Source organism: Camelina sativa, chromosome 7 (genome assembly GCF_000633955.1).
Source record: "Camelina sativa cultivar DH55 chromosome 7, Cs, whole genome shotgun sequence".
Classification (NCBI taxonomy): Eukaryota; Viridiplantae; Streptophyta; class Magnoliopsida; order Brassicales; family Brassicaceae; genus Camelina; species Camelina sativa.
Genome location: NC_025691.1, coordinates 17,320,850 through 17,346,094, shown reverse-complemented (window position 1 = coordinate 17,346,094; position 25,245 = coordinate 17,320,850). Strand labels below are relative to the sequence as shown.

At 35.0% G+C, this 25,245-nt stretch overlaps 3 protein-coding genes across 4 annotated transcripts; all 3 read right to left on the bottom strand.

Moving 5' to 3' along the window:
* Positions 23 to 1,885, bottom strand: LOC104701350 (60S ribosomal protein L17-2). Its single transcript, XM_010417017.2, has 7 exons — positions 1,796 to 1,885; positions 1,652 to 1,688; positions 1,507 to 1,547; positions 651 to 881; positions 452 to 554; positions 298 to 365; positions 23 to 211 (listed from the first exon to the last, which is right to left on the bottom strand). Exons 1-7 carry the CDS (start codon positions 1,796 to 1,798, stop codon positions 167 to 169), a joined length of 528 nt encoding a protein of 175 aa, XP_010415319.1. The 5' UTR covers positions 1,799 to 1,885; the 3' UTR covers positions 23 to 166.
* On the bottom strand, positions 8,839 to 10,680 carry LOC104704701. Its single transcript, XM_010420741.1, has 2 exons — positions 9,892 to 10,680; positions 8,839 to 9,597 (listed from the first exon to the last, which is right to left on the bottom strand). The coding sequence occupies exons 1-2, from the start codon at positions 10,678 to 10,680 to the stop codon at positions 8,839 to 8,841; spliced, it is 1,548 nt and encodes a 515-aa protein (XP_010419043.1).
* Positions 13,511 to 18,679, bottom strand: LOC104701348 (endoplasmic reticulum metallopeptidase 1-like). Of its 2 annotated transcripts, none has more exons than XM_010417015.2 (20): positions 18,204 to 18,679; positions 18,009 to 18,094; positions 17,827 to 17,928; positions 17,491 to 17,597; positions 17,309 to 17,409; positions 17,081 to 17,168; positions 16,688 to 16,776; positions 16,392 to 16,531; positions 16,141 to 16,294; positions 15,920 to 16,055; positions 15,715 to 15,808; positions 15,468 to 15,594; positions 15,326 to 15,385; positions 15,108 to 15,226; positions 14,907 to 15,031; positions 14,586 to 14,810; positions 14,332 to 14,492; positions 14,074 to 14,237; positions 13,902 to 13,984; positions 13,511 to 13,823 (listed from the first exon to the last, which is right to left on the bottom strand). In XM_010417015.2, the coding sequence occupies exons 1-20, from the start codon at positions 18,417 to 18,419 to the stop codon at positions 13,594 to 13,596; spliced, it is 2,607 nt and encodes an 868-aa protein (XP_010415317.1). In that variant the 5' UTR covers positions 18,420 to 18,679; the 3' UTR covers positions 13,511 to 13,593. The 2 variants fall into 2 exon arrangements, with proteins under 2 accessions (XP_010415317.1, XP_010415318.1); XM_010417016.2 differs by having other exon boundaries at positions 15,465 to 15,594; positions 18,204 to 18,678.

Below are 25,245 nucleotides of genomic sequence, written 5' to 3'. Positions count from 1 at the left end.
ATGATTACTACTAAATACGAAACATGATAAATGATGTCATAACCATTAAGCGAAAATCTTCAAGAAAAAACTATCCGTTGTCTTACAAACCGATTCGAGCTAAAATAAAAAGGGAACAAAATCTCTTCAATGAGCACAAAGGACATAGAAATAAAACAAAGAAAGCTTAAGCTGCTGACTTCTTAGACTTGGCTGCCAACTGAGTCTCCGGCTACAATTATCGAAAACAATTACGTAATGAGAATCACTGTTATTAACACAAATCCTGACTAAACAAATGAGATGAAATATTGTTACCTCTTTCTTGACAGGCTCTTCCTTCTCTGACAAAATCAACTCAATGTGGCATGGGTTGGACATGTAAGCTGCAACCATGAAAGACACAATGAGTCACTAAAGAGAAGACAAAAAGATAACCATGCAAGTAATTTTACAATATCGCAAAACTTACGGTTGATTCTTCCGTGAGCACGGTAAGTCCTTCTCCTTTGCTTTGCGGCCTGGTTCACTTGGATGTGTGAGATGAAGAGCGCATCAACGTCCAAACCTTTCACCTGAAAAGTCAAAGTCAAATTATGCTCATTAGCAAAATGGTAGAGACAACCAAAAACGATTCCATACATTCATAATTAAAAGACTGTTATCCTCACCTCAGCATTGCTCTCAGCGTTCTTGAGCAAATCAAGAACAAACTGAGCAGACTTGGCGGGCCAACGTCCTTGACCATTAGAATGCCTGTTCTTAGCTTGAGCAGTTCTCCCCACACCTCTGCAGAAACGTGTGAAGGGAATTGCTTGCTTGTGAGCTATCACATCCTCAAGGTACCTCTTGGCCTTGATCAATGGTAGCTTCCTGATGGCGTGCGCTGTTTCCCTAGTGTTCTGTTCCACACAATCCAGTACAAAACAAAAACACAATGAGCAACCAATCAACAAATTCAAGTCCAGTCTTATAAAATGTGGCATCATTTACTGAACCATTAGTCACTAAAAAATCTACATAGGTTCACCCAAGAACAATGCCCGTAATTTCCCTGANTACAATGAGTCATACAAGACAAACCTAGAAGCTAACCATGCAAGTAATGTACAAAAATTCTAAACTTACGGTTGATTCTTCCGTGAGCACGGTAAGTCCTTCTCCTTTGCTTTGCGGCCTGGTTCACTTGGATGTGTGAGATGAAGAGGGCATCAACATCCAAACCTTTCACCTGAAANAACCCCCCCCCCAAAAAAAAAACCCTAAAATTCAAAAGCTTAAAAATACGAAATGATAAAACTAATATCAATGTACCATCATGTACTGAACCTTAATAGTTATGAGAAAAATAAACACAGATTCACCCAATCACGATGACCAATTCAATTTCCCTGAAGTATACGTGAGATCTGTAAATTGCTACAGAACTCTGCTTTTTCTCGATCAGGTTAAACCCTAAAAACTACAATCTCCTACAACCCATAAATCTAAACCACATCGGAAAATGTAATAACGAGCTACACATACCTTGAAGTGAACCCTAAGATCGGATCCTCTAGCCTTGCATGCTGCCAAAATCAAAAACAAAATATAACCACTAAGCTCATTACACAAAATCGGATACAAAGCAGAACGAATTCGAGATAACGAAATGGTCACCAAAGGAACTTACACTTGGTCTGGTTGTCGGGTTCTTGCGAGTACTTCACCTGCGAAATTAGCAAAAGGCAAAATAAAGAAGATTAGACAAATGCGATTTTCTAGGTTAAATCTACGAGAGTAGAGAGAGATGGAGTGAGGTGCTTCAAGCAATTACCATGGCGGCTAATAGAAGAATCGGCGGCAGAAGAGTTGAGAGATTTGTTGAAGAGAGACTTTATATAGTGATAAAGATATAAAACCTGCGAAAACCTAGTTTTTCTATTCTAATGGGCTTATTTTTGTCCATTTTGTAATGGATTTTACGGGCTTTATACAATAGCCCATTAACACTATGAATTGGGTATTTGGGTTGGCTATTCTTCTTCTCAGTTTTTTTTTTTATATGTTCGTGGATCTGGATACAATTTACTAAAATATTCGATCGTTACTCTTTCTTGCCTTAATTTTTATTATATGTTGCTTACCTTTAATTTTGGTAGCTTATCTTATAAAAACTATATACGTATGTATGTTAAGACTTAAGACTTAAGAGTGTTCCATTTATGATGATAGTAACATTTTATTAATACCGTTAATTTAATTAAAGCCAATTATCAAGAATTTTTAATTTAAAAAAAAAAAAAAAAAAAAAAAAAAAAAAAAATNAGAGATTATGGGAAAGAAAGGCTAGTTTCCAACAAACCAAAGAAAACGGTTAAAGTCCTCACCTCGCCCACAATTTGCTAGTATATGAGCCAAGCTTGTATATAAATTGTATTGTAACTTCGTTGTTTGTAAAATATAAGGGGTCTAAATAGTTATTGAATTTGAGTCATAAAATATAAACAAAATTCAGATTTAAAAGAGTAACTTATAAATAAAAATTTCAACTCAAAGTAAAATAAAAACTAGTTTTACTCTATATATATATGGTAGGATTATAGACTAGAGAGGATCTTACTTTATACTAGAACTAGATTAAGACCTGTGCTAGAGCCAGATTAAAATTTATTTTATTTATATTGTAATTTTTATATAAAATATAATTTATCTAATTGTTTTTAAAAGATTTTTTTGGATAAAACATTATCAAATAAAATCATATGCTAAATATGATGACTTAAAAAAACACATATTTTGTAAGTTTTATATTGTTAATGATTCTAGATAAGTACCCGTGCTATAACACTAGTTAAATTTTATTTTATACAAAATTTTGTATATTTTCTATTTTAAAATTAAAATTTAATAGGTTGTATATGTGAAATTATTTCAACAATGTATATTCTACATCAGGACTTGAATGTCATTATAAGACATAATTTTGTAAATTTGGTTTTTTAAAAGCTAGTTATTATATTATGAGTAATTTAATATATTGTTATACTTTTTTTTAAAAAATATATTTGGTTTCATGAAATTCTTTCATATTATCGTGACATATTATTGACATTGCTATAACAAATCAATTTAGAGTGTTTATAGTTTCTAACTTTTATATCAAGTTTCAATATGGTAAAAATATTTCAAAATAAATTATTTAAAGTTTCTTGTATTATATAAAATTATAAAATTCAACAAAAAATAAGAAATTGAATTTAAATATTCAAATTTTTACCCGTTACTCAGTAAAATTTTTAATTCACTAGATATTATTTTAAAAAAATAATATTACTAAATATTTTATAGATTGAACAATTTATATTTGTTTTAAAAAATTCAACTTATAGTATATTCGGAAATAAAACTATTTTTTAATTATAATAAATAATATGATAATTTATTTGTTTCACAAAATAGATTCATATATAAAAACGAGGGGTGAAGTATAATGATTATTAACAAATTAATATGTTAAGTTAGATATCAAAAGATTTTATTTAATGAATAATTTAATAAAGAAAATTAATATGGTAATTTAGATGATATGATTCTTTAGAATATTTTTTTTTAAGATTTTCGGTATAACCTATTTGTAACTAATTAATCTATTAATTAATGTATAACCTATTTGTAATCAACTTATTAAAATTATATAGTGTACAAAACAATGTTGTGTACTTCCGTTTTATTATAAAGGGGATTTAGAGGAAAATGTAAAGTGAAATTTGAATTTTTGTCGAGAACATGTGTTAATTTTGTTAGAATTTTTTTTCATGTTGCACTAAAATAATTACATGCATATTCAGATATTTTAAATGATGATAGTAGTTACTTTTCATAAAAGAATTATGGCATAATATTGTTGTCCAATCGATCATCAAACATAAAGGAGAAACATGGCGAGTACTTATCAAGTTTAAAGATAAAATTGTGCTAAACTCTCATATGTTAAATAGAGATTTGCTCACATTAAATAGATTTTGCTCTGTACAAATTTTGTATCTGTGACAGAAATTACTACCGAGACTGACTTGCATTTCCATTCGATTATATATATGTAGTAATTATAAATTTTTGTTGTTACTTTACTTCCTGAAAGTATGCTTTCAATTAAATCTACTAATCTAACTAACTGGTTATAAAATATTTCATTTGGATACAAAGGTATATATTAGAGCAACTACAACTACAATATTTACTTATAGATACAAAACCTATAACTATATGTATATATTTAATAAGTTTCTTTTAAGATATTAGGATATAATTTTTGTTTATTGATTATTTTTGTCTATTCTATTTTCCATGTAAAAATTTGAATACAACAAATAACTTCTTATAATTAAAAGAAGAGTATGTTTAGCAAAATATCCGAAATGTTGTTATAATTACAGAGATTGCCGCTGAATTATGTAAAAAGTCAGTTATTAAAATTGAAAGAGGCAATTTGGAGATAAACAAAATTCAAACCAATTACCCTACCCATTAAGCATTAGATCCGCGCGTTAATTCGTTTTCTCAGTGGGACTTCGCGAGTTTTGATTTCAACTATTCAATTTTCGCCAAAGCTTTGATTTGTTAGCTGAAATAGGTCACATGTTTTTTAGGTTTATCTCTTAATTGGGCTTCATCTTGAACTAAAATTGCCGCACATAATCCAACGTTTCAAATAACAAAAACGTTAATGAAAGAAAACTAAAAATCGTATCTTCTAAATTTTAGTCGATAACATCACCATCTTACCAAATATGCTTTCAAATTTCAATAAATTCGCTCCCTAAATTATCGCAACATAATCTCCAAAACTTATTTATTGTTAGGATCATATATTCTAACCTTACCTTAAACCATTCATCATTCATTTATAATTGAGCGAAAAATCATCTTCTCTTAACCATATCCAAGATTTTATTGTTGCATGCAAAGTCTAAATGTTCCTCCAGTTTAACCTAATCACTAATCTACTTCTACTTATTACCTATAAATATAAGATTAAGGATCAAACATAAGCACAAAATCATCCCACAATTACCATTTCTCAAATACATGTCGATAAACATTTACGTAGCAATGGATGCATCCCATGCCTTTCTCCGAGATGTGAAGCCTTACAAGAGACTTCATGGAAACTAGAAGTTAGGGTTCTTCATACCTGGAAAATGAATACAATAATATTTGGTGAGACCTTTAACAATTGTCAAATTCAATTCATTAGTTGTCAGGCGTAGCAAATCACAAGCATTCACAAAAGTATATTTTCATAAGATAATCTTTGTTCTTAGTTGATAATTTTTTTTTTTTGAGAATCTGCTTATTGTAATCACATATCTACATGAACGTGTATACATTTTATTTAGTACTATGTCAATATAATTCACAATATTTTTTTTCTCATCTTTTTTATTTTATTTTATTTTGTAGACATCGCTCGACAAATCATGAATGCTAGCAAAGTTAATCAAACAACCATACTACTCCCAATCTATACGACATAAAGCAGTCAGTTAGACATCGATCCACCTAATTTTGCAGGATTATTTCTATAAAGTTTCTTACTATATAAGCGATAGATAGTGGTACTGGTACTAACCTTTTTCATGTGTTTTATATGGAACTGGTGTTGCTTCTTAATTTAACACTCCCATTGATTAATTCAGAAGCTCTCACTTGCTAATTTCTTCGCTCAAGAACATACTATCAATCTCTCCAGTACATACTTTGGAACCTCTGTGATAATATTAATCATTGATGAGTCCATGTTTAAAACAATTTTTTTTATATGATAAACAAGATAAGATAATAAATTGCATTTCCGAATCAAATGTTTGAGATATTTATCATTTTTCTAATATAGTAATTTCACATACTTCATAAGATTGGATCTCATTTCAGACTTGGATCTGACATTAAATAACAAAATATAAGATCATCTTTTATTTTCTAAATATAGTAAACCAAAAGTTTTGTACTGTGATGTATTGCATGTTAATTAGTATCTACATTTAGACTTATTAGTTAAAGTAAAGTGTGTTGAATGGATGCGACTGCAGGTCTAAATACTTCAATAAAAATATATATATTTTATATATACTATCATAGAATAATTTTCTGTGGATTAAAAATCATTAAATCTGTTGTGGGACGGATCTAGCATGACGGTTTGAACAATTAAACCAACACTAAAACTTTTAACTTATTTCTTATATTATATATTTATAACCATAGTTTGGGATTAACTAAGTTACAAATTCTATCCATATTTATTATATGAATTATAAAATATGTCAATACGTCACAGAAAAAAAATATATTATACCTCTCTAACTAAGAATTTAAAACTTAAAGATTAAAAATATATATATATATATATATATATATATATTAAAAACACAATAAAATTAAATCGTCCCGCGGTACATCCTAATATTGTATTAAAAAAACTTCCATTTGTCTTTTATAATATCGTTGTAGCTATTGTCTGATTATCGTCTAATCAGCTGACTTTTTTGTGATTATGGTTTTGCTGGCTCTTGTTCAAGTTCTGCAAGAAATTGCTAAGAGAGTATATATAGAAAAGGTCTTTCTACACGATTTGGTATTTTCTTCTTGGTTTGAAGTTTGGATCTTCTTTATCTCTTAAAAATTTGAAAATTTATTATTTTCTTTACAAATACCATTTTTTTTTCATTAATAAACTCAGTGTTTTCTTTGTCGGTTGAAGCTTTCATGTTCTTGGATCAAGCATAGATTGGTAAAATGGAATTATGAATAAAAATGATATGTTGCATTATTTATTATATATCCGAAAATAGAATAACACTTCATAACATTTACTATAAATACACCTAACCTGAATCATACCTTTCTTCTTATTTCCCTTCATACCTTTATGGCTACCATCATCAACAGCTTCTTCAACTTTACCTTTCTTCTCCTCCTTAACAACACTCTTTCTAGTTTCTAGTTCCAAAAGCATCAATTTTGAGCTTCATTTTAGACACAAACATATAGGCAAATTCTTAAACACTTAAACAAATGAACTTGCTGACGTGTTACTAAATCGAAAAATACATTTGCTGACGTGTTATTCTTAATTATCTTTATTTTCGGATTTCTTTCACATCTGATCAATTTTGTTAAACATTATTATCAAAACATCTTTTAGGAAACAAAATTCAACGATCAGTAGTTCTTATCATTTAAGTTTATCAATAATGAAGGTTTTAAAGTCTTGTTTTGATTTTAGAAAGTATTCTAATTTCCCACATTCACCTTACAAATATGAATGTGTGAGTGAGTGTGGTGTGTGGTTAATATTCATATCAAAAGATCAACAAAGGCTAGACTGGCGAATAAGACTTGTTCTTCATGTTGGTAAGAGAAGATATATAATGTATGTTGTTCAACTTTTTTTTTTTCGTCTCAATAATTCATTATAAACCAAACCAAAGTTATTTTACAAGGCATTGAAACCATCTAATTAGATCTACAAAAAAATGATAAGGATCGATAACAATCATCAGCAAATAAGGAGATTCCAAAAAGTCGTCACCCAACAGTAACAAAACTCTCTTGATTGAACAAGTCTTGCAACCATAGAGGATGCCCCACTGCAACATATGATTGTATTCGATCCTCCCTAGTAACACTTTGAGCGATAAGAAATGCTCCCTTGTTTGCACTTCTATCCTCTTTCAAAAGTTTCCAAAAAAGTATATGGTTTAAGCCTGCTAGCAAAATCTCAGATTGAAACTTATAAGATGGTCAAGCTTCTGGTCTTAAGATAGCTTGTATCAGGTCTTTTTCCTCAGCAGCGAGAATGACTCTTGTAATTTTGAGACTTCTGAGACTCTCTAGAGCCCACAACCAGCATTCCAATTCCATCTCTTTTTTGGAATCTATAATACTGAAAAATCTTCTAGAATACAGTAAAACTTTACCTTCAAAATTTTGGAGAACCCAAGCAGCCCCTCCTGAACACTTCACTTTATCCCAAGAGAAGGCGATATGACATTTTAACCAATGTCTATCTGGGGGTCGCCAACTTGATTTTATCGGTCTCTCACATGGAATCTCTTTTTGAGCTTCTTCTTCTTCCACTTGTTGTGCTTGGAACCACTGAGCTGAATCCTCTTTCATTTTCACTATCATCTGAGGAACCAAATAGGCCAATCCTTCGAAAACAAGATTGTTGCGGTTTTTCCAAAGGTGCCACAAAATCCAAGGGATAGTACGTCTCACATTACCTTCTCCTGGAGCTTTGATTGCTAACCTCAAGATGTAGTGGAAATTTTGATAGAGGGACGATTCACTAAAACCCGACTCTGGAGATGGAATATCAGAGAGAGCCCAAACTTGTCTAGCTATGGGACAAATAAACAGTAAATGGTTGATTGAATCTCCTTCCATTCCACATATTTGACATCTCTGGTCTATAGTGATCCCTCTTATTAAAAGTCTTTCTGCTACAGGTAGAGCTCCACTCATTGCTTTCCACATGAAAATATTTAATTTTGTTGGAGCGAGAGAATCCCAGATTAAGACTTTAATAACGTTCAGGGAGGGTTGCCAAGTTGCCTTGTGGATGGATTCTGCATTATGTTCCTTAGCTGCGAGCCAATAGCCAGATCTTACTGAATATTCACCACTCTTATTGTGCTACCAACACATGTAATCCGATGAGGAGACAACCGGTTTTATCTTCCGAATTAGGCCTATATCTCTTGGGAAGAAATGTTCCTGTAAAGCATTTGAATCCCAATCTTTGGTCACCGGATCAATGAGATCTTCCACTTTCAGTTCTAAATCAATCAAAGGATTCTTCATCAGCGGAGCTCACATTCTCCCATCCAGAAGCCACTGTCCTGTCCAAACTCTAGTGGACGAACCATCTCCAATACATAGTCTCAAACCTTTGACCAGAAGATCTCGACCATATAAGATACTTCTCCAAGCATATGAAGGCCTGGCTCCAAGAGACGCATCAAGAAATTGATGATCAGGAAAGTATCTACTCTTCAAATAAAGAGAGAAGAAGCTGTTTGGATAGTGTAGCAATCTCCAAGCTTGTTTGGCCAACAGGGCTTGATTGAACACTTCTATATCTTTAAAGCCGAGACCTCCCTGATCTTTTGTTAGACACAGCTTATTCCAAGAGATCCAATTAATTTTCTTATGATTCTCCATATTGCTCCACCAGAACTCATACATTGCACTTGAAAGTGTAGTATAAGTAGATTTTGGCAGTTTAAAGCAGGACATTACGAATATTGGCATTGCCATTGCAACCGTTTTGATGAGAATTTCTTTTCCTCCTTGGGAGAGTGTTCTAGCAAACCATCCTGAAAATCTATTCTTCATTCTTTCATGGATATATTCCAGCATATCTGCTTTGGAGCCGCTAAAACACTCTGGAAGGCCTAAATAAGAACCCGCTCCTCCTTCATTGGTGATTTTCATCTTGATCTTGATGTGTTCTTTCACCCTTTCGTCAACTTTTGCTCCAAAATTTATGGAAGACTTGTCGAGGTTTATAGTTTGTCCTGTTGCTCTTCCATAAAAATCCAAAATATTTTGGAGGGCTTCACATTGAAGCTGCTTTACAAACAAACAGACTGTCATCAGCGAAAAGCAAATGATGAATGGTAGGACCTTGCTCAGAGAATTGTAGACCAGAAATTCTTCCTTCCAGTTCTGTTTTATTCAGAAGATAAGTTAATCCTTCTGTGCATAGAACGAACAAGAAAGGGCTAAGAGGATCTCCTTGTCTTAGTCCTCTCTCTGGAGTCACCATCCCAAAAGCCCGACCATTTACTAAAACTGAGTACGAGACCGAAGTTACACACAACATAACCAACTGATCCATCGAGGATGAAACCCCAGTGCTACCAACAAAGCTTGTAGATAACTCCATTCCACTCGATTGAAGTCTTTGGACATGTCCGTCATGAGAGCCATAAAATATTTCGAGGTAGAACCTTGTGTCCTCAGACTATCAACGATCTCATGCGCAATGATGATGTTATCATATATCAGTCTCTCCGGAACGAAGGCAGATTGATTCGGGGAGACTATATCAGTGAGCAAGGGCTTGAGTCTGGCCACCATGATTTTCGAAATGATCTTGTACATCACTGAGCAGAGGCTGATCGGTCTCATTTCTGACATAAAAGAGGCATTTACCATCTTAGGAATTAGACACAATTGGGTGTAGTTCCATTCTTTATCAAAATCGATCCTTGAAAAAGTTGAGAACCTCCTTTGTGATCTGGTCATTCCATCAGCTCCCATAGCCCTGGAGGGACTGATATCAAAGACTGCAAGCCTGACTTCCTCTTCAGAGACCTCAGCAATTAGAGAATCATTCATCTCATCATTTACTCTTGGAGCCATATCTTGGAAAAATTGGTGGTCCTCCTCAGATGGATATGAAGATGAGAACAAATTCTGAAAATAGGAAGCAGCGACATCTCCTTTAGAGGCCTCTAATCTATGTGTCACCCCATCTTCATCAATAAGTTTCACCAGTGCGTTCTTATTCCTATCTGATTTGACAGAGCTGTGAAAATATTTGGTATTCTTATCTCCCGAATGAAGCCATTTATCCCTTGATTTCTGAGACCAATGACTCTCCTCCTCTCGATGAGCCAATACCATATCTCTCTTCAGAATCGCCATTCTTGAAAAAGAAGGATGGTCAGAGGCATGTTCCTTTTTGATATCTGCTTGAATACTGTTTATTTTGACCTGAGAGTTTGTAACATTTTCTCTTTTCCAGATACTGAGAGTCTTCCGGCATCTTCAAAGACTTTCTGTCGCTCTCTGACCATACAATGAAGAAGAAGCAAACCAGGCTTTCCCAATAGACTCTTTGACCATCGGTTTATTCAGGAGTCTCTTATCAAACCGAAAAGATCCTCTATAGGAGTCCTGAGATGAGACCAATAAAACCAAAACTGGTCGATGATCAGATCCCTTTTTTCTAGGAAAGCTTGGTTGGCTGCCGGGAATGACTTGAACCAATCATTGTTGCCGAACACCTATCCAGCTTATTTTGGATCCAAAGATCTCCTCTTCTTCCTCCCCACGTATAACCATTGCCCGTCCTAGCAAGTTCCACCATTCCACAAGCCTATAACATTTCTGCAAAATCCACGAAAGAAGCTTCATTTCTTCTAGGACCTCCCAATTTCTCTCCATTATGAAGGATATCATTAAAGTCTCCTATCATACACCAGTCCTCTTGCCTTGGAATATCGATCCTAGTATGTCTTTCCCACACTTCATTTCTAAGACTGCTATTAGGATTCCCATATACACAAGATAGAAAAAACTTTGAGCCCCCCATTTTTACCTTAAGGTCTATGACATTCTTATCTACAAACAGAAACTCAACCTCCACCCCTTTCTTCCAAAATAAAGCTAGACCTCCACACCTTCCTACTGGATTCACCGTATATAAATGATCATAACCCAACCAAGTTTGAATATCTACAATCGTATCTCTTGTATTCATTGTCTCCATTAAGAATAGGATCTCAGGAAAATATTTTTTACGAATTTCCATGAGACGTTGAACTGTCAAGTCTTGAGGCCGCCCCAATCCTTGGCAGTTCCAGCTCACAATGCTCATTAGATAATGGACAGTCCCCCAATTGGGACTACCTCATTTTTTTTGCGCCTAGCGACTTTTTGACCTTCCTTGTTATTTGTCACTCCTTTCCTCTTCTCAATAACTCCCTCTTGTGAGCCTGGTTTGAAGGAGACATATCCGGAGACATTTTGGATATCCAAAGGTTTAGGGGTTCTTCTTTTAACGTAGGGTCGTTTCCTTCCAGTCCCTTTTCTAGACTTTGTCCCGGAAGGGCCAGCTTCATTGAAGCCAACCGCATAAGCCGTTGGACAAGTCTGAAAGTCCGAGGAGGACATAGAATACTCAACCATAGAAGCTCGATCAAACCCTCCTACAAGATCCAAGGACTGCACTCTGTTTCTTTCTGCCTGAATGGCCCCTTCCATTAGTTTCCCGCTACCTCGTGAGCTTGAAGAAACATGTGAAGACAAGTCTGTAGAGTCATAACCAAAGACCAGGCCTTTCTGTCTATTATAATCTGAAGAGATAATCGGTGTAGGCTCCAGACGAAGGATTGTTTTCTGAGCAATCGGATCCTTTTCTGCTTCAGATACTGATTTCCTGACTTTCTCTACTTTGAGGGCTTTTTCTTCATCAGTAGCTAATCTCAGATATTGTCTCATACCTTCTAGGACATCTGGAGCTATTTTTGGTCTTCCTAGGATTGGATGAAGCCCCACTTGATCCTCCCTTAAGACACCAAACAGGGGATCATCCTCTTTGATGACCAAAGCCGGCTTGACCTTATCAACCTTTTGACCCAACTTCTTGTCAATAAGCTGATCTTGAATTTTCTTGTGAAGCAGGGGACAATCCTCATCTACATGGGTGAGCCTTTGACAATTGTAGCATCTCTTCTGAACCCTCTCATAGAAGAAGAAAACCGTTGTAGATAAACCTTTCGGCAGATTAATGACCTTTGATTTTCGTAGCGGCTTCAAGACATCAAAGCGGACTTTGACACGAACAAAATCCTTATTCTGGGGTTGATTAGGATCGAAAACAACTTCCAGGACTTGACCTACCAACTCACCTAGAAGAGTAATTGCTTCCTTCGTGTAGTAATTGATAGGAATATTTCTTATTTGCACCCAGAGAGGAACGAAGTGGAGAGAATCCAGAGATGGGTTTTCCGACCACCTTTCCAAAGCCAGACCCCATTCATCGTAAGATTGAAAGCCTTTCTCCAAGACTTCAATCGAATCGTGATCCTCTTTAAAGATAAACTGGAAGCGTTCCTTTGACATAGCTACTCCACGAACTCTTCCTATCTTCTGCCATTTCCTTGGCATATTGAATATCAAACTGGACATACTCTGACTCTTGGGATTCAGGAGTCTACCGATTAGACTCAAAACATTTTTCTCCCCAGAACTGAGTTGAGGAAGATCCGGCATGTCAAACGGGACATCTTCTTCCTTCAGAGACATAGCTGTCATAGCTTTATCCACCGCAGCCGACATACTGATTAATCCTTTTGAGAACTAAAAGATTAGATATGAAACTTTCAACACTAGAACTCTTAAAATAAACTGCAGATTTCCAAAACTAGAACCCCCACGAGAATGAAGTAGGAATAATAGAGGAAAAGAGAGAAAAACCGAGATATCTGACTCAAGCCGTTTTTGAAGGGAATAAGAACAAACCTTAGCCGTCAATAAATTTTACCCAAATAGATCGAAAACAAATGAAAACGGTAAATTTCACACTTAAGATATTCTATCAGAAAAAGAAGGTACTTAGTCCAAAAGAGTGTTTTTTTTTTTTTTTTTTTTTTTAAAGACGTCTCTTTGACTATACTCTTCAATCGAAACCAAAAAAATATGTATGTTGTTCAACTATATAAATAAATAAATAAACACATTGAACTATATATATGTCCCGAGTTAAGAACGGATTTATTCTCTAATGTTTTGAAAAAAAAAAAGCAAAAAGGAGAAATACAAAATAGTGTATGATTAAAAGAAGTAAGTAGAAAGAAAGCTAGTGTATGCAATGACGTCGGACCATTTTGGGAAAAGACCCTTTAAATGTATCGTTTCTTCATCAAGACGTTGATCAAGAACAGCTACGTCTACTCTCACTTCTTCTTCACTACTTGCCTCTAACCAGAAGTTCCACTTCTCACCGCTGTTTCCACTCAGTCTCAATATGTACGAAGGAGGACCACCCGGTGGGAGTTCAGGTGCTGCAACAACAATAGTCAATATGCCATTTTGTTAGGAGAATGAAAAAGGAGGGTTCTTTGTGTGTGTGTGTGTGTAACCTGGAGGTTTGCCATCTGCAAAGGACCATCCTGATAACGGACCAGTTATGTTCAGAACCGTGACCCAGATCTCTTCCAACGAGCTGCAAATGGAATATGGACAATAGTTAATAACCAATTTTGGTAAATAGCTAAACAAAACCAATAGAAGTGTCTTTGGAGTCAAACTAACCCCAAAGAGAGTTCCAGATGAACTCTACGAGTTCCGTTTTTATATGTCGTTTGCGGTTTATGAGTTTGTAAGTGTGGGAATTGGCTATATCGTTCTGAAATATTGTTGCCTTTAGCAGAGAACCTCCCGTTTGTTGTTACTACGCAAGAAATAGGGAAAAGTGCCTGTAGATACCAAACAACTCTTTACTCCAAACTCAAAACACTTACTATATCTTTGCCAATAGCATGTACGGTGAAACGAATCTAAAGAACGTACCAACCAAGCTTCTTGAGGAGATGCTTCAGCATTTGCCAATGAAAAAGAAGGACCAGCGTGAAGTTCCTCTGCCACCTCCGGAGCATGTTTAAAAATAAATTCCATAGAGTTTGAATCAATCACAGCTAAATCGTAACTTGAGCCTGTGATTTCATTTCCACCTGCAACAGGCACATTAATAAACATTTAACTTCATTCCAGCAAAAGAAGACTACTCCGAAAACAGTTCAATATCGCGTGAGCAAAAGACTTACCTGCAGAGATGAATGTGTGTTGGAGTACAACTCTCTTTGGTGCATCTTTACTATAAGGAAAGAACTGTGATGATACTGCCAACATGACCACACTGAAGTGAAGCAAGAATTTCAAGATCGACGATTTGGCCAGCCAACGATCACAAATTGGTATTACTGGACCTAAACACAAGCCGGTGACGATTCCAATGACTGCAGCTACTGCTACATCTGCTAGATAATATCCTGCAAACCCAAAATATTGTACAATATACATCTTCACAATGAAAGCCAGACTTACAATCACAACAAGCTATTTAATGTTTCAATGGTAAAACTAACCATAAGGAGGTGGAATTGCTCCCATCATTCCCATCTTCTCAATTAAAAATAGTGCAAGGATACCACCGAAATAGAGAGCATACAGAAGGCATGGAACAAGAGGTATCACATAAAACATGGGAGACCTGGATGAAATATAACTCTATCATACAACAGATTTATCTAGAAGGCTAAAAGTTAGGCAATGTCTAGAAGCCTTACTTGATCGAATTATAGCCATAAGACTTGACTGACATACAGAAAGCAATCCACCCCAGTAGCATAGAAATGCAGATGACAAATGTCATGAATCCTCCATTTAATCCAGCGAAAAAATATGCCTGAAAACGTTTCTCCAGTAACTCAAAAGATCAGCCAAACAAACAACATAAGTTCGAGGTAAAATGTAAACCAAACGGATGTAACAAGAAAGTGCATACCGAAGTTGCAAAAGCATAGAACCCAAATGCTCCCCAAAACCTTGCTTCATCAGATGGTTCCTAAAAGACCATAGTTAGAAGACATTTTCTAGTGAAAGACAGGGAGAGGCTAATGAGACAAAAGGAAGAAGGACTTTACAACTTTCATAATCTTCTTGGATGAAACACCTTGAGAATGTGAGACACGGTCAGAGATAGCTCTTGGAATTAAAAGACCAAAAAATGAGCAGGGGATGAACATCAAGAAAGCTAAGTATGAATGAGCAAACCTGCATTCCCACCATAATTTTAATGAGTCTCCCCCACCAATAAAATTTTCAACTGTTTCAATACCTTTATTAAGCATTAAATAAAATATGGAACAATGTAACAAGATATATAAAACGAACCAGCTCATGGGATAAGCAAAGAACAATCTGATGACTGCGAAGAGAACAGGGAATATTACACCAAGTAAAATCCCAGCGAAATGGTTGACAACTCCTAATCAGGCAACGGTTTATAATGTTAAACCTCCAAAACATCGTACAAGAGGGAAAAGAGTACAGAGTAACTAAAAATAGTAAGAGAGTAAAAGATTGCATGGTTTTTTACCTTTCAAGAAAGCCCAGAAGATTGATAACAAAGGGTGTGCCCTAGGGTCCATCATATACAAAAAGAAAGGAACACAAAGGAACAAAGCAGCTGGAATGTTATGAAGTACCATGGCTACTCTTCTTGGATAGTACACCTGATAGATTTCATGATACCAGCTCGTCAAGAGAGTGTAAACAAGTTAAGAAAAAAAATAGATGAACAAAGTCAAAATCACTCACCATGAAGAATGTTAAGTAATCAAAGAAAACGGCTCTTTCAACCATGTCATTGTTAGCATCCTTTCTTTCACTAGCAACCTTCAGTCTAGAAGAACTTGTGAAGGCTTTAAGCACGCTAATTAAGTTTTCTCCACGTGCTTGCATGCTTCCAGGTCTGGTTTAAATGTATTTCTGTGAAACGAGGATCGTACTAAATAGTAAACAATAGTAAGGAAAAGTTTAACCATAATATATACCAAAACGATGCATACACTATTCTGTCCACTGTGTCAAAGGAAGTATGGTAGTAGTAACCGCCTAGAAGAAAGATAATGTCTAGCCCGGGGATGTCAGCGTAATCTTCTGCAAACATTCTGTAATCGGTGTCTCCAGGAATTACAGGGAAGACATCCTGGGAAATGTCACAGGACAACTTAAAGTCAGTGACACATATGAATTAGAAACAAAATGGTTGATTACAGTTTTGTCATTGACTCCACTATCACTTGGTAAAAGCAAAGAAGACAGTGTCTGTGGATGTGCGTGAATGAACAAGAGAGAGAGAGACCTGTGCAGAACTCTGTGCCATTGGATACACTGCAGCTTGAGAATAAACTTGGGACGGCCACGAACCAGGCCCTGATTGGCAGACCAGATCTGCCAGCCATATACATCAAGAATAAATAGTCATTGAAAAGCAAACACTTAATGCTGTCACTATTAAGCCAACACATATTCTCAAGCTGCATTATTTTCTAGAGACAGGATGATGTATGAGAAGTTCTTCGATATGACTAAAGGCAATGGTCTATACAGATGCTTAATGATAAGCTTTGTTGTTCCAATACTCAGGAAAGATAAGAGAAAATCCAAGAGCAAACTTAAGAACATCATTGTAATGGTGTTATTCATTTTCAATTTTACACCATCTGAATAGTCCATAGGGAATACACGATCTTACCAATACCCCCTGTCCCAGAAGCTTCCACATTGATAAAAGCCCCAATAGTGTCTTTCAACTTATGCTTCGTCATGAAGCCGTGTGAGCCCTAAACACACAGACAAAACGCCACACCACCATGTAAAGTAAGAGCTTATTTTCATCATCTTGACTATAAAAGAAACCTCATGCTATTTAGCAGTTACAAACTATTAACACCAGGATTACAAAGCATCATAACAGTGTTACCAGCATAAAAAGCTCTTCAGCACCATTAAAGAGAAAGATCACAGGTCGAGGTGGGGTCCAACCAGAATCCACAACTAGTCTTGCTAACTCAAGTAGTGATGCTGCAAAAATGGAGACACATAAATCCATGAATCTATTGGTTAAGAAAGGAAAAACGAAATAAATGGTAACCCCAAACTCACCTACACATGACCCACAGTCACCAGCTCCAGGAGAATTAACAGGACTGTCATAATGTGCATTCATCAATACAGATGCATCAGTGTCATGAGAATCCATTGAGGAGATACTGCAAGAAAAACAAAAAAAAATTGGTGAAATGTTTGGCATTAATAAGTGGGGACACAGATCATTCAATGTTGCAGAGACTCTACTAATGACTGAATATAAAATATAACACATACTATAAGAGAAAGAATGGTCAACCGCAAACTGAATCATAAATGCAAACTACAAAGTCTCCTGAATAACACATATAAACCAGAAATCTCAATGTACTAGTAGTAAAGAAAGAGTACCGCATAAGTATATTTGTGTGGTTTCTGTATCCAAGTGAGATGCTATGGCCTAGAAACATCATGCTAAAGGAACCATCCACCTGAGTCTCCTCAACCTCAACCCTATTATACAACCAAAAAGCATTAAACTCGTGATACCACTTTCTTTGATTCGGGTCAAAAAAAGTTTATTCAAACCAAACCTTAGATTAGGACCAGCTCTCTCCTTAATCATCTCCAACTGCGATTTTATATATGTTGCAGCTTCTTTAAGCCCTGGTCGTCCTTCCTACAAAACCCATGTCGTGAAACAAAGATCAGAGAGAGAACAGACAGAGAGAGAGAGAGAGAGAGAGAACAGAGAGAGAGAGAGATGAAACGGCGGCGAATTGAATCACCTGACGACCATCGATCTCCTCGGCCAAGACGCGGATGTGTTCGACGGCTCTAGCTTCAGAGAAACGTTCGAGAGGAGCGTCTGAAGGAAGAGGAGAGATGAATTTCATGTGGAGGACGGAGTAAACAATAGCTGACATTAAAGCGTAGATGAAGACGATCGAGAAGAGGAACTTGAATCCAGTTGCATCTCTTGAGCTCATTCTCCAAAACGCCATCACTACTAATGGAATGGATTCAAATTGTTTGAATCGGCGCTTTGGTAATGACAAAGAGATCAGAGAAAGAAAGAAAAAATTAAGACAAATCTCGTACTTGAAACTTGAAAGACAACGATTGTTCAGTTTTGTAATGTAACGGAACAGAACACAGAACGGCAACGCCGTCGCTATGTGTCAGAGAGAGAGAGAAGAGACTGTTACGGTGTGATATGATCCAAAGTTACTAAAATGTCCTCGTGTTATATCATTTTATCAAAACGTTTCTCTCTAATCTACTCTTAATTTATAAAAAAAGATGGGAAGACCAAAGTGTTATTTAATTCGTAGAGACTTGTAAAGTTTGATTTCTTTTTGTTTTTGACTTGTAGATTTGAAGTTTGAAAATCATTGAATTCGAATATCTTTGGACTATTAAAAGGTGAAATATCATATAGTATTTGATGTGTAGAGGGACAGATGTCAATATCAAAGTGACATTGTTGTGTTTTTCTGACTTTTAAAATACGATGCAGCGAAAGTAGAATCTTGCATATATATTACTTCGTAGCTCGCGAACAATGGAGAATCAGAGTTCAGAGCAATCGACAAAGGTGTTCAAATTGGTTCATATTAGAATGTATTTGGGTTCTAATTGGGAAAATGTCATGTTGTTTCAACAAAATACATATGAATTACATGATCAAATTAAAAGTTATACATATAAACACGCAAAAAATCAAATAGCATTTAGATATACGTTCAAGTTAAAGTTTAAGTGACGTGACCATAACCGATGTGTTAAAAAAAAGCATATAATTATGATATTACCTTTCTCTTCTTTATACGATGATATATTGATATATGCTCCCCCACACGTCTCGCGTGCCACCGGTTTATATGAAAAATTATAGCTGAGTTTCGAAACGGTAGTAATTTTGATCCAAGAAACGAAGAGAACATTAATCAATTCCCCAATCATTATAGTTGGGAAGAAACTTTTTCTCTTTTTCAAAAAAAAAAAAAAAACCTTTTTCTGGTTTCACAAACCGGCTGCCGAGGAAACCAGTTACTCTTCATAGTTGTACCATACTACTCGTCGTAAGTTCCGTATCGAAAACAAAAAAACACAAATCAATCAAGAAAAAAAATAAAATAAAGAAATGTGTATCTCCATTGTGAAATATCATCTCGTAATTTCTACAAAAGTACCTCTCTCTTTAAGTTTATGTTTCTACAATGAGTTTCTAAATCTTTTTAGTTTTTCAGGTTTTCTAACACATCCTCATAAGCTTTGATTTCTCTCTATCATCCAAGTCGCGATTCTGCTCCTTTGCTTTAGTTGAACATTGTATATGTCAACATGACTTCGTGGAACGGTAAATTTCCTAATAGTAGGTTGAGCCATAATAGGCCAGAGTAGCCACCCTCGTCTGTCAACACGACTTCATCTAGAATATAATGGTATTAGCTTAGCCAGTACATTTTGCATGATATAACTGGACAGAATGAAAACGCAAGAGCTATTAATATGTATGGAAACTGAAACACTGAGTCACAAACTAAGACAGGGATTCTTCAAAATAAAACTTCTTTATTAGACAATTTGTTTAGTAAACTTACAAGTTTCACTCAATCAATTATCTAATCTTTCATGTTCATGGATCTATACACAATCCAAGAACCTCTCAAGACAAACCCCTTAGTCCCCTTAAGGGTTATGCTTTCCTACAAGAAACCACATAACTTTAATGTCTAAGAATTTCATTGCTCTTTTGTGCTAACCTCTACAAAGGCTTAGCCCCCTATTTCTACACAATAGGTCGTGGTCATACAAGCTTAAATTCATATTTTAATCCTAATAAAAATTACCAAATCTCTTTGCAAATTTCCTTTTCTTTTATTGAATAAGGATAGTCTTCTTCATGTTTCCTTTTCTACTAAAAAGGAATTTCTTCATGCTTCTAGATTCTTCTCCAAGCTTCTAGTCTTCATAACCTTCATGGTTTGAATTTTAATCGCCTTAGCTGCTAACCTTCTTTCAGCTTCATGTTATCTGCTTCGTTGAACTACTTCTTGTAGTACTCTGAACTAGTGCAACAACTGCATCAACATCTTCATCTTCATCTATGCCTTTCATAAATATCCTTTTCTTTTTCATCTTCATCTTGTTGTAAAACTCAGTTAAGAATACATCAACAATCTCTCCCTTTCTTATTGAGTTTTACAATCCAAGCTTCACACAACATAAGCTTCAACTACTACTTTGATGATCTCCAAACCCTCCCTTAATCTCCAAGTAAATATATCTGCAGCATCTAAAACTCAATCTTCATAACACCAACAATCTCCCCCTTGATGATTGAGTTTTAGAACCAAAACACATACTTAATGCTCAGATGAAATAGTCATTCTATATTTTACATCCGCATCACTTTGTTGTATTATGTCATCTCCCCCTTTTTAACTTTGTGTGTCTCTCAAGCACAATATAATTCCAGCAAAGAACTGAACATCAAAAACCATCTTCTTCTCCCCCTGCTTGTGAGCACACACAAGTTAAAAACATCTTCACAGGTTGACACACTCATTGTTTCCTTTCCAGTATTAAAGAACTCTTTTAACAACTCTTACTTATCTGTCTTGAAACAGCAAATAACCAGAGTAGTAAAACAACCCAGAAAATTATGAAACTTGGTTGATAAATCAACAACCTTCATATGAAGCCATAGAAAGAAACAGATCACAATTTGCAGCTATGGTTTTAAAGATATGGCAAGATTCCTATGACAGATCCAGAGTGAGATAATCCAGTGAGCATCCAACTTCCAAAGGGATTCTCTATCAAACTATAATGAACCCAACAACGTTCTATATATCATTGAAAAGATCTCGCTCTCAAGATTTCAGAACACCTTTCAGACATACGATCCGAAATTTGCAGCCAAAGAAAACAAGGAAGAAATTATCATGTCATGAAGATCATGGACCAGCAAATTTTTCTTTGTCTCACTGAATTTTACTTCTTTTTTTTTTTTTTTGCTTTGACTTTGATAATGCAGACCATATATTCTCTTATTTTGATTGTAGGACAATTATTCTTATAGTGTCCATATCCTCTGCACTCATAACATTGCATGTATGTCTTCTTGACAGCTTCACCTTTCCCTGGATTATTTTTGATTAAGCTGAACCTCCTTTGACCTAGTTCTTGTTCTGCTTCTTTCAACACTCGAATAAATTTTTGGGCCAGCAAACCAATCGAATCTTCTTCTACTACTTCGTGATTCTCTCTTTCAAGAGCAAAAATGTCTCGTTTATTCGCACCTTCCAGTTCCATCTCATGAGCTTGAAGCATACCAACAACTCTCCAAAACTAAGATTTTCCGTGTTATGAGAGACACTCAAAGCAGTCTTGTACGCCATGAACCTTGTAGGCAGACATCTTAGAATTTTTTTCACCAATTTCTTGTCTTTATATTTTTTCCCAGGAGTCAATGCTTCCTGAGCTAAAGAACTTATCTTGGAACTAAAATCAAATATTGACTCATAGCTTTCCATCTTTAGATTTTCAAATCTTGAAGCTAACATGTCTTTCCTTAAAAAATTTCACCTTAGTGGTTCCTTTAAAGTGAGTTTGCAAGATATCCCATGCTTTTTTTGCTGTTTCACACCCCTGAATCAGTTCAAACTGGTTTCTTCCAACATTATTGTGAATAGCGGAGAGTGCTCTGGCGTTATATTTTGATTTCTTCAATTCGTCGTTAGTCCAGTCCATCTCTGGCTTATCAACTTCCAATCCTGATTCATCCTTGATTTTTGGTTCTTCCCACTTTTCCAATATGGCTTTCCAAGCATATACATCAATGCCTCCTATAACCACCTTCATCTTTGATTTCCAAAAACCATAGTTTCCATCACCTAATATTACTCTTGAACCAACTCAAGTCCATGATAGCTCTCCATCTTCTCCACAGGATCTCACTTGTATGTAATCTTACAAGTGCCGCTATGATACCAATTGAAAACGCAAGAGTTATTGATATGTATGGAAACCGAGACACAAAACTGAGTCACAAACTAAGACAGTGATTCTTCAAAATAAAACTTCTTTATTAGACAATCTGTTTAGTAAACTTACAAGTTTCACTCAATCAATTATCTAATCTTTCATGTTCATGGATCTATACACAATCCAAGAACCTCTCAAGACAAACCCCTTAGTCCCCTTAAGCGTTATGCTTTCCTACAAAAAACCACATAACCTTAATGTCTAAGAATTCCATTGCTCTTTTGTGCTAACCTCTACAAAGGCTTAGCCCCCTATTTCTACACAATAGGTCGTGGTCATACAAGCTTAAATTCATATTTTAATCCTAATAGAAATTGCCAAATCTCTTTGCAAATTTCCTTTTCTTTTATTGAATAAGGATAGTCTTCTTCATGTTTCCTTTTCTACTAAAAAGGAATTTCTTCATGCTTCTAGATTCTTCTCCAAGCTTTTAGTCTTCATAACCTTCATGGTTTGAATTTTAATCGCCTTAGCTGCTAACCTTCTTTCAGCTTCATGTTAGCTGCTTCGTTGAACTACTTCTTGTAGTACTCTGAACTAGTGCAACGACTGCATCAACATCTTCATCTTCATCTATGCCTTTCGTAAATATCTTTTTCTTTTTCATTTTCATCTTGTTGTAAAACTCAGTTAAGAATACATCAACACATAACACTACCTCTTGTAGTGACTTAGCAGTTTGTTGATTCAAGAAATAAGAAAAAAAAAACATAAATTGAAAGCCAAAAGAATCCACTAAAATTATTTCAGCAGACCACAATCTAATAGACAATAATGGTGAGTTAAACCATTACCTCTTTCTCTAGGCTTTTGACTGTACAACCAAACATTATGAACTGATTTAACTTTTGAAATTTGGAAGTCATTGTTAGTCTTTTACACAATTAGTTTTTTTATGAAACAAAGTGTCTAGAGATGGGTGCTTCAAATGTAGGTGTTACGGGTATACAAATCATTTACAAAAAAATTGTTTCTTTTTTTTGTGTTAGGTAGTGCATTTCCCCCATTTTTTAAAGAAATGGTTCCCTTTCGGTCCTCCAAAAAAAAATATTTTTGTGTTCCATAGACCATAGTTGAGTAATTGTACACCTAATTTGTTACAATCAAATGTTAGTGCCCATAAAATGGATGTGCAATTGACAACTCAGTCAATCTACAATAAAATTTCTATATATTTGTTTTTGGAAAAATTGGAAATAAAAGGAGGTTTTTTCAAACTTTTGTCCATATAAACTTTTTTTTTGAAAATTGTCAATTGTGACGAAAATACCCTTACTAATAGATATAGTGAAGTTTTTAGGAGTTTAAACAAAAAAACAAACAGAAAACCCATGTTAGTATACAACTGTGTAAAAAAAATTTTGAAAAAAAAAATGTTTTAGGTGTCAAAAATCAGTTTGTAAATTGATGATTTATGGTCTAAATTGTTCAGAAAATATTTTCTACGATTTTTTCAAGTTCTGAAATATTTAGATTATTCATTGTACAGTTTGTACATGTTCTACGAAGTTTAGACGGAAAATTTGTTCTAAAAACTTCAGAACCTGAATTTTGTATGTTCTACAAAATTAAGAATATGTATTCTACATTTTTCTTCATTCTACATCAATTCAAAATATTTTTTCCACGTTTTATCCTGTATACTAAAAAAAGTAGAAGATATATCATAGATATTTTAGAATTTATAATCTGTAAAACTTAGAATACCACAGAAATAAAAAGAAAATAAATTAAATAAGAAAAGTGAATATTTTTTGAATAATCTTAATTTATGGTTACGTTCTGTATTTATTGTTTAGATATGTTCTAATATATTTTAGAATATGTATTCTTAATTATTTAGAAGAAAGACAAATACAGAAAAATTTGACATTCAACATGACTTAACCTAACGTGATCGGTTGTTTTCCCTCTCTTCCACCTTCCACGAAATTTTCATTTACTGATTATGATGCAAATCTATGTTACTTGTGGTGTATGGAGATTGGATGCCAGCAAGGAGTGGAGATTTATTGATGATGAAGAAAAACGTGCCAGATTACTGACTTTGCAACCCACTACGTCTCTTGAAGAGTTGAAGGTGATGGTTTGAGAAGACTATGAAATAGAGCAAAGTATGTTTAATGTTGGATGTCATCGATGTTTTTTTTTTTTTTTACGACTTGGTAAAAGGAGAGAAACAAAAAAAAGGTTTTGATGGTTGTAGAAGTCTCTCAATCAATTAAAGGTTTTTTCTTTTTGTCATCTGAATTTATATTATAACTGAACAGATTACATCTGTTGGAATACAAAAAGGTGAAAGCATAGAAATCACCTAAGACTAAGCCTAAACAAGGGAAACATAAGCTGGCAAGTTACACACTTCAAGAGACATAAGCCGGCAAGTTAAACACTTCCGGAAGCAGAGATACAAAAACTAAACAACCTAGAAAAACAGGTCACTAAGGAATAAACAAAAACCAAAGTACTAAAACTGCCCAGATGAACCAGAAAGAAACTCACAAGCTTTCCCATAGAACCTGTAAACGCTGGAGAGTGCCAATTAGACCGAAAGTGCTATAAACTATGATAGCACACCGTCGACAAACCATCATCAGCACCAGCAGGAAAGAAAGCAAGCTCGAACGACATCAGAGAAACAGAAGCCACAACCATCCAGTCGCACAAAACCAGTCGGAAGAAAGCGAGCCAAACTAGGGACAAAGAAGAAACCTTGAGATTCGACCTGAGACAAGCCAAAGAGGACTAACAGCTCTTACACGCAGACCCTCGTCG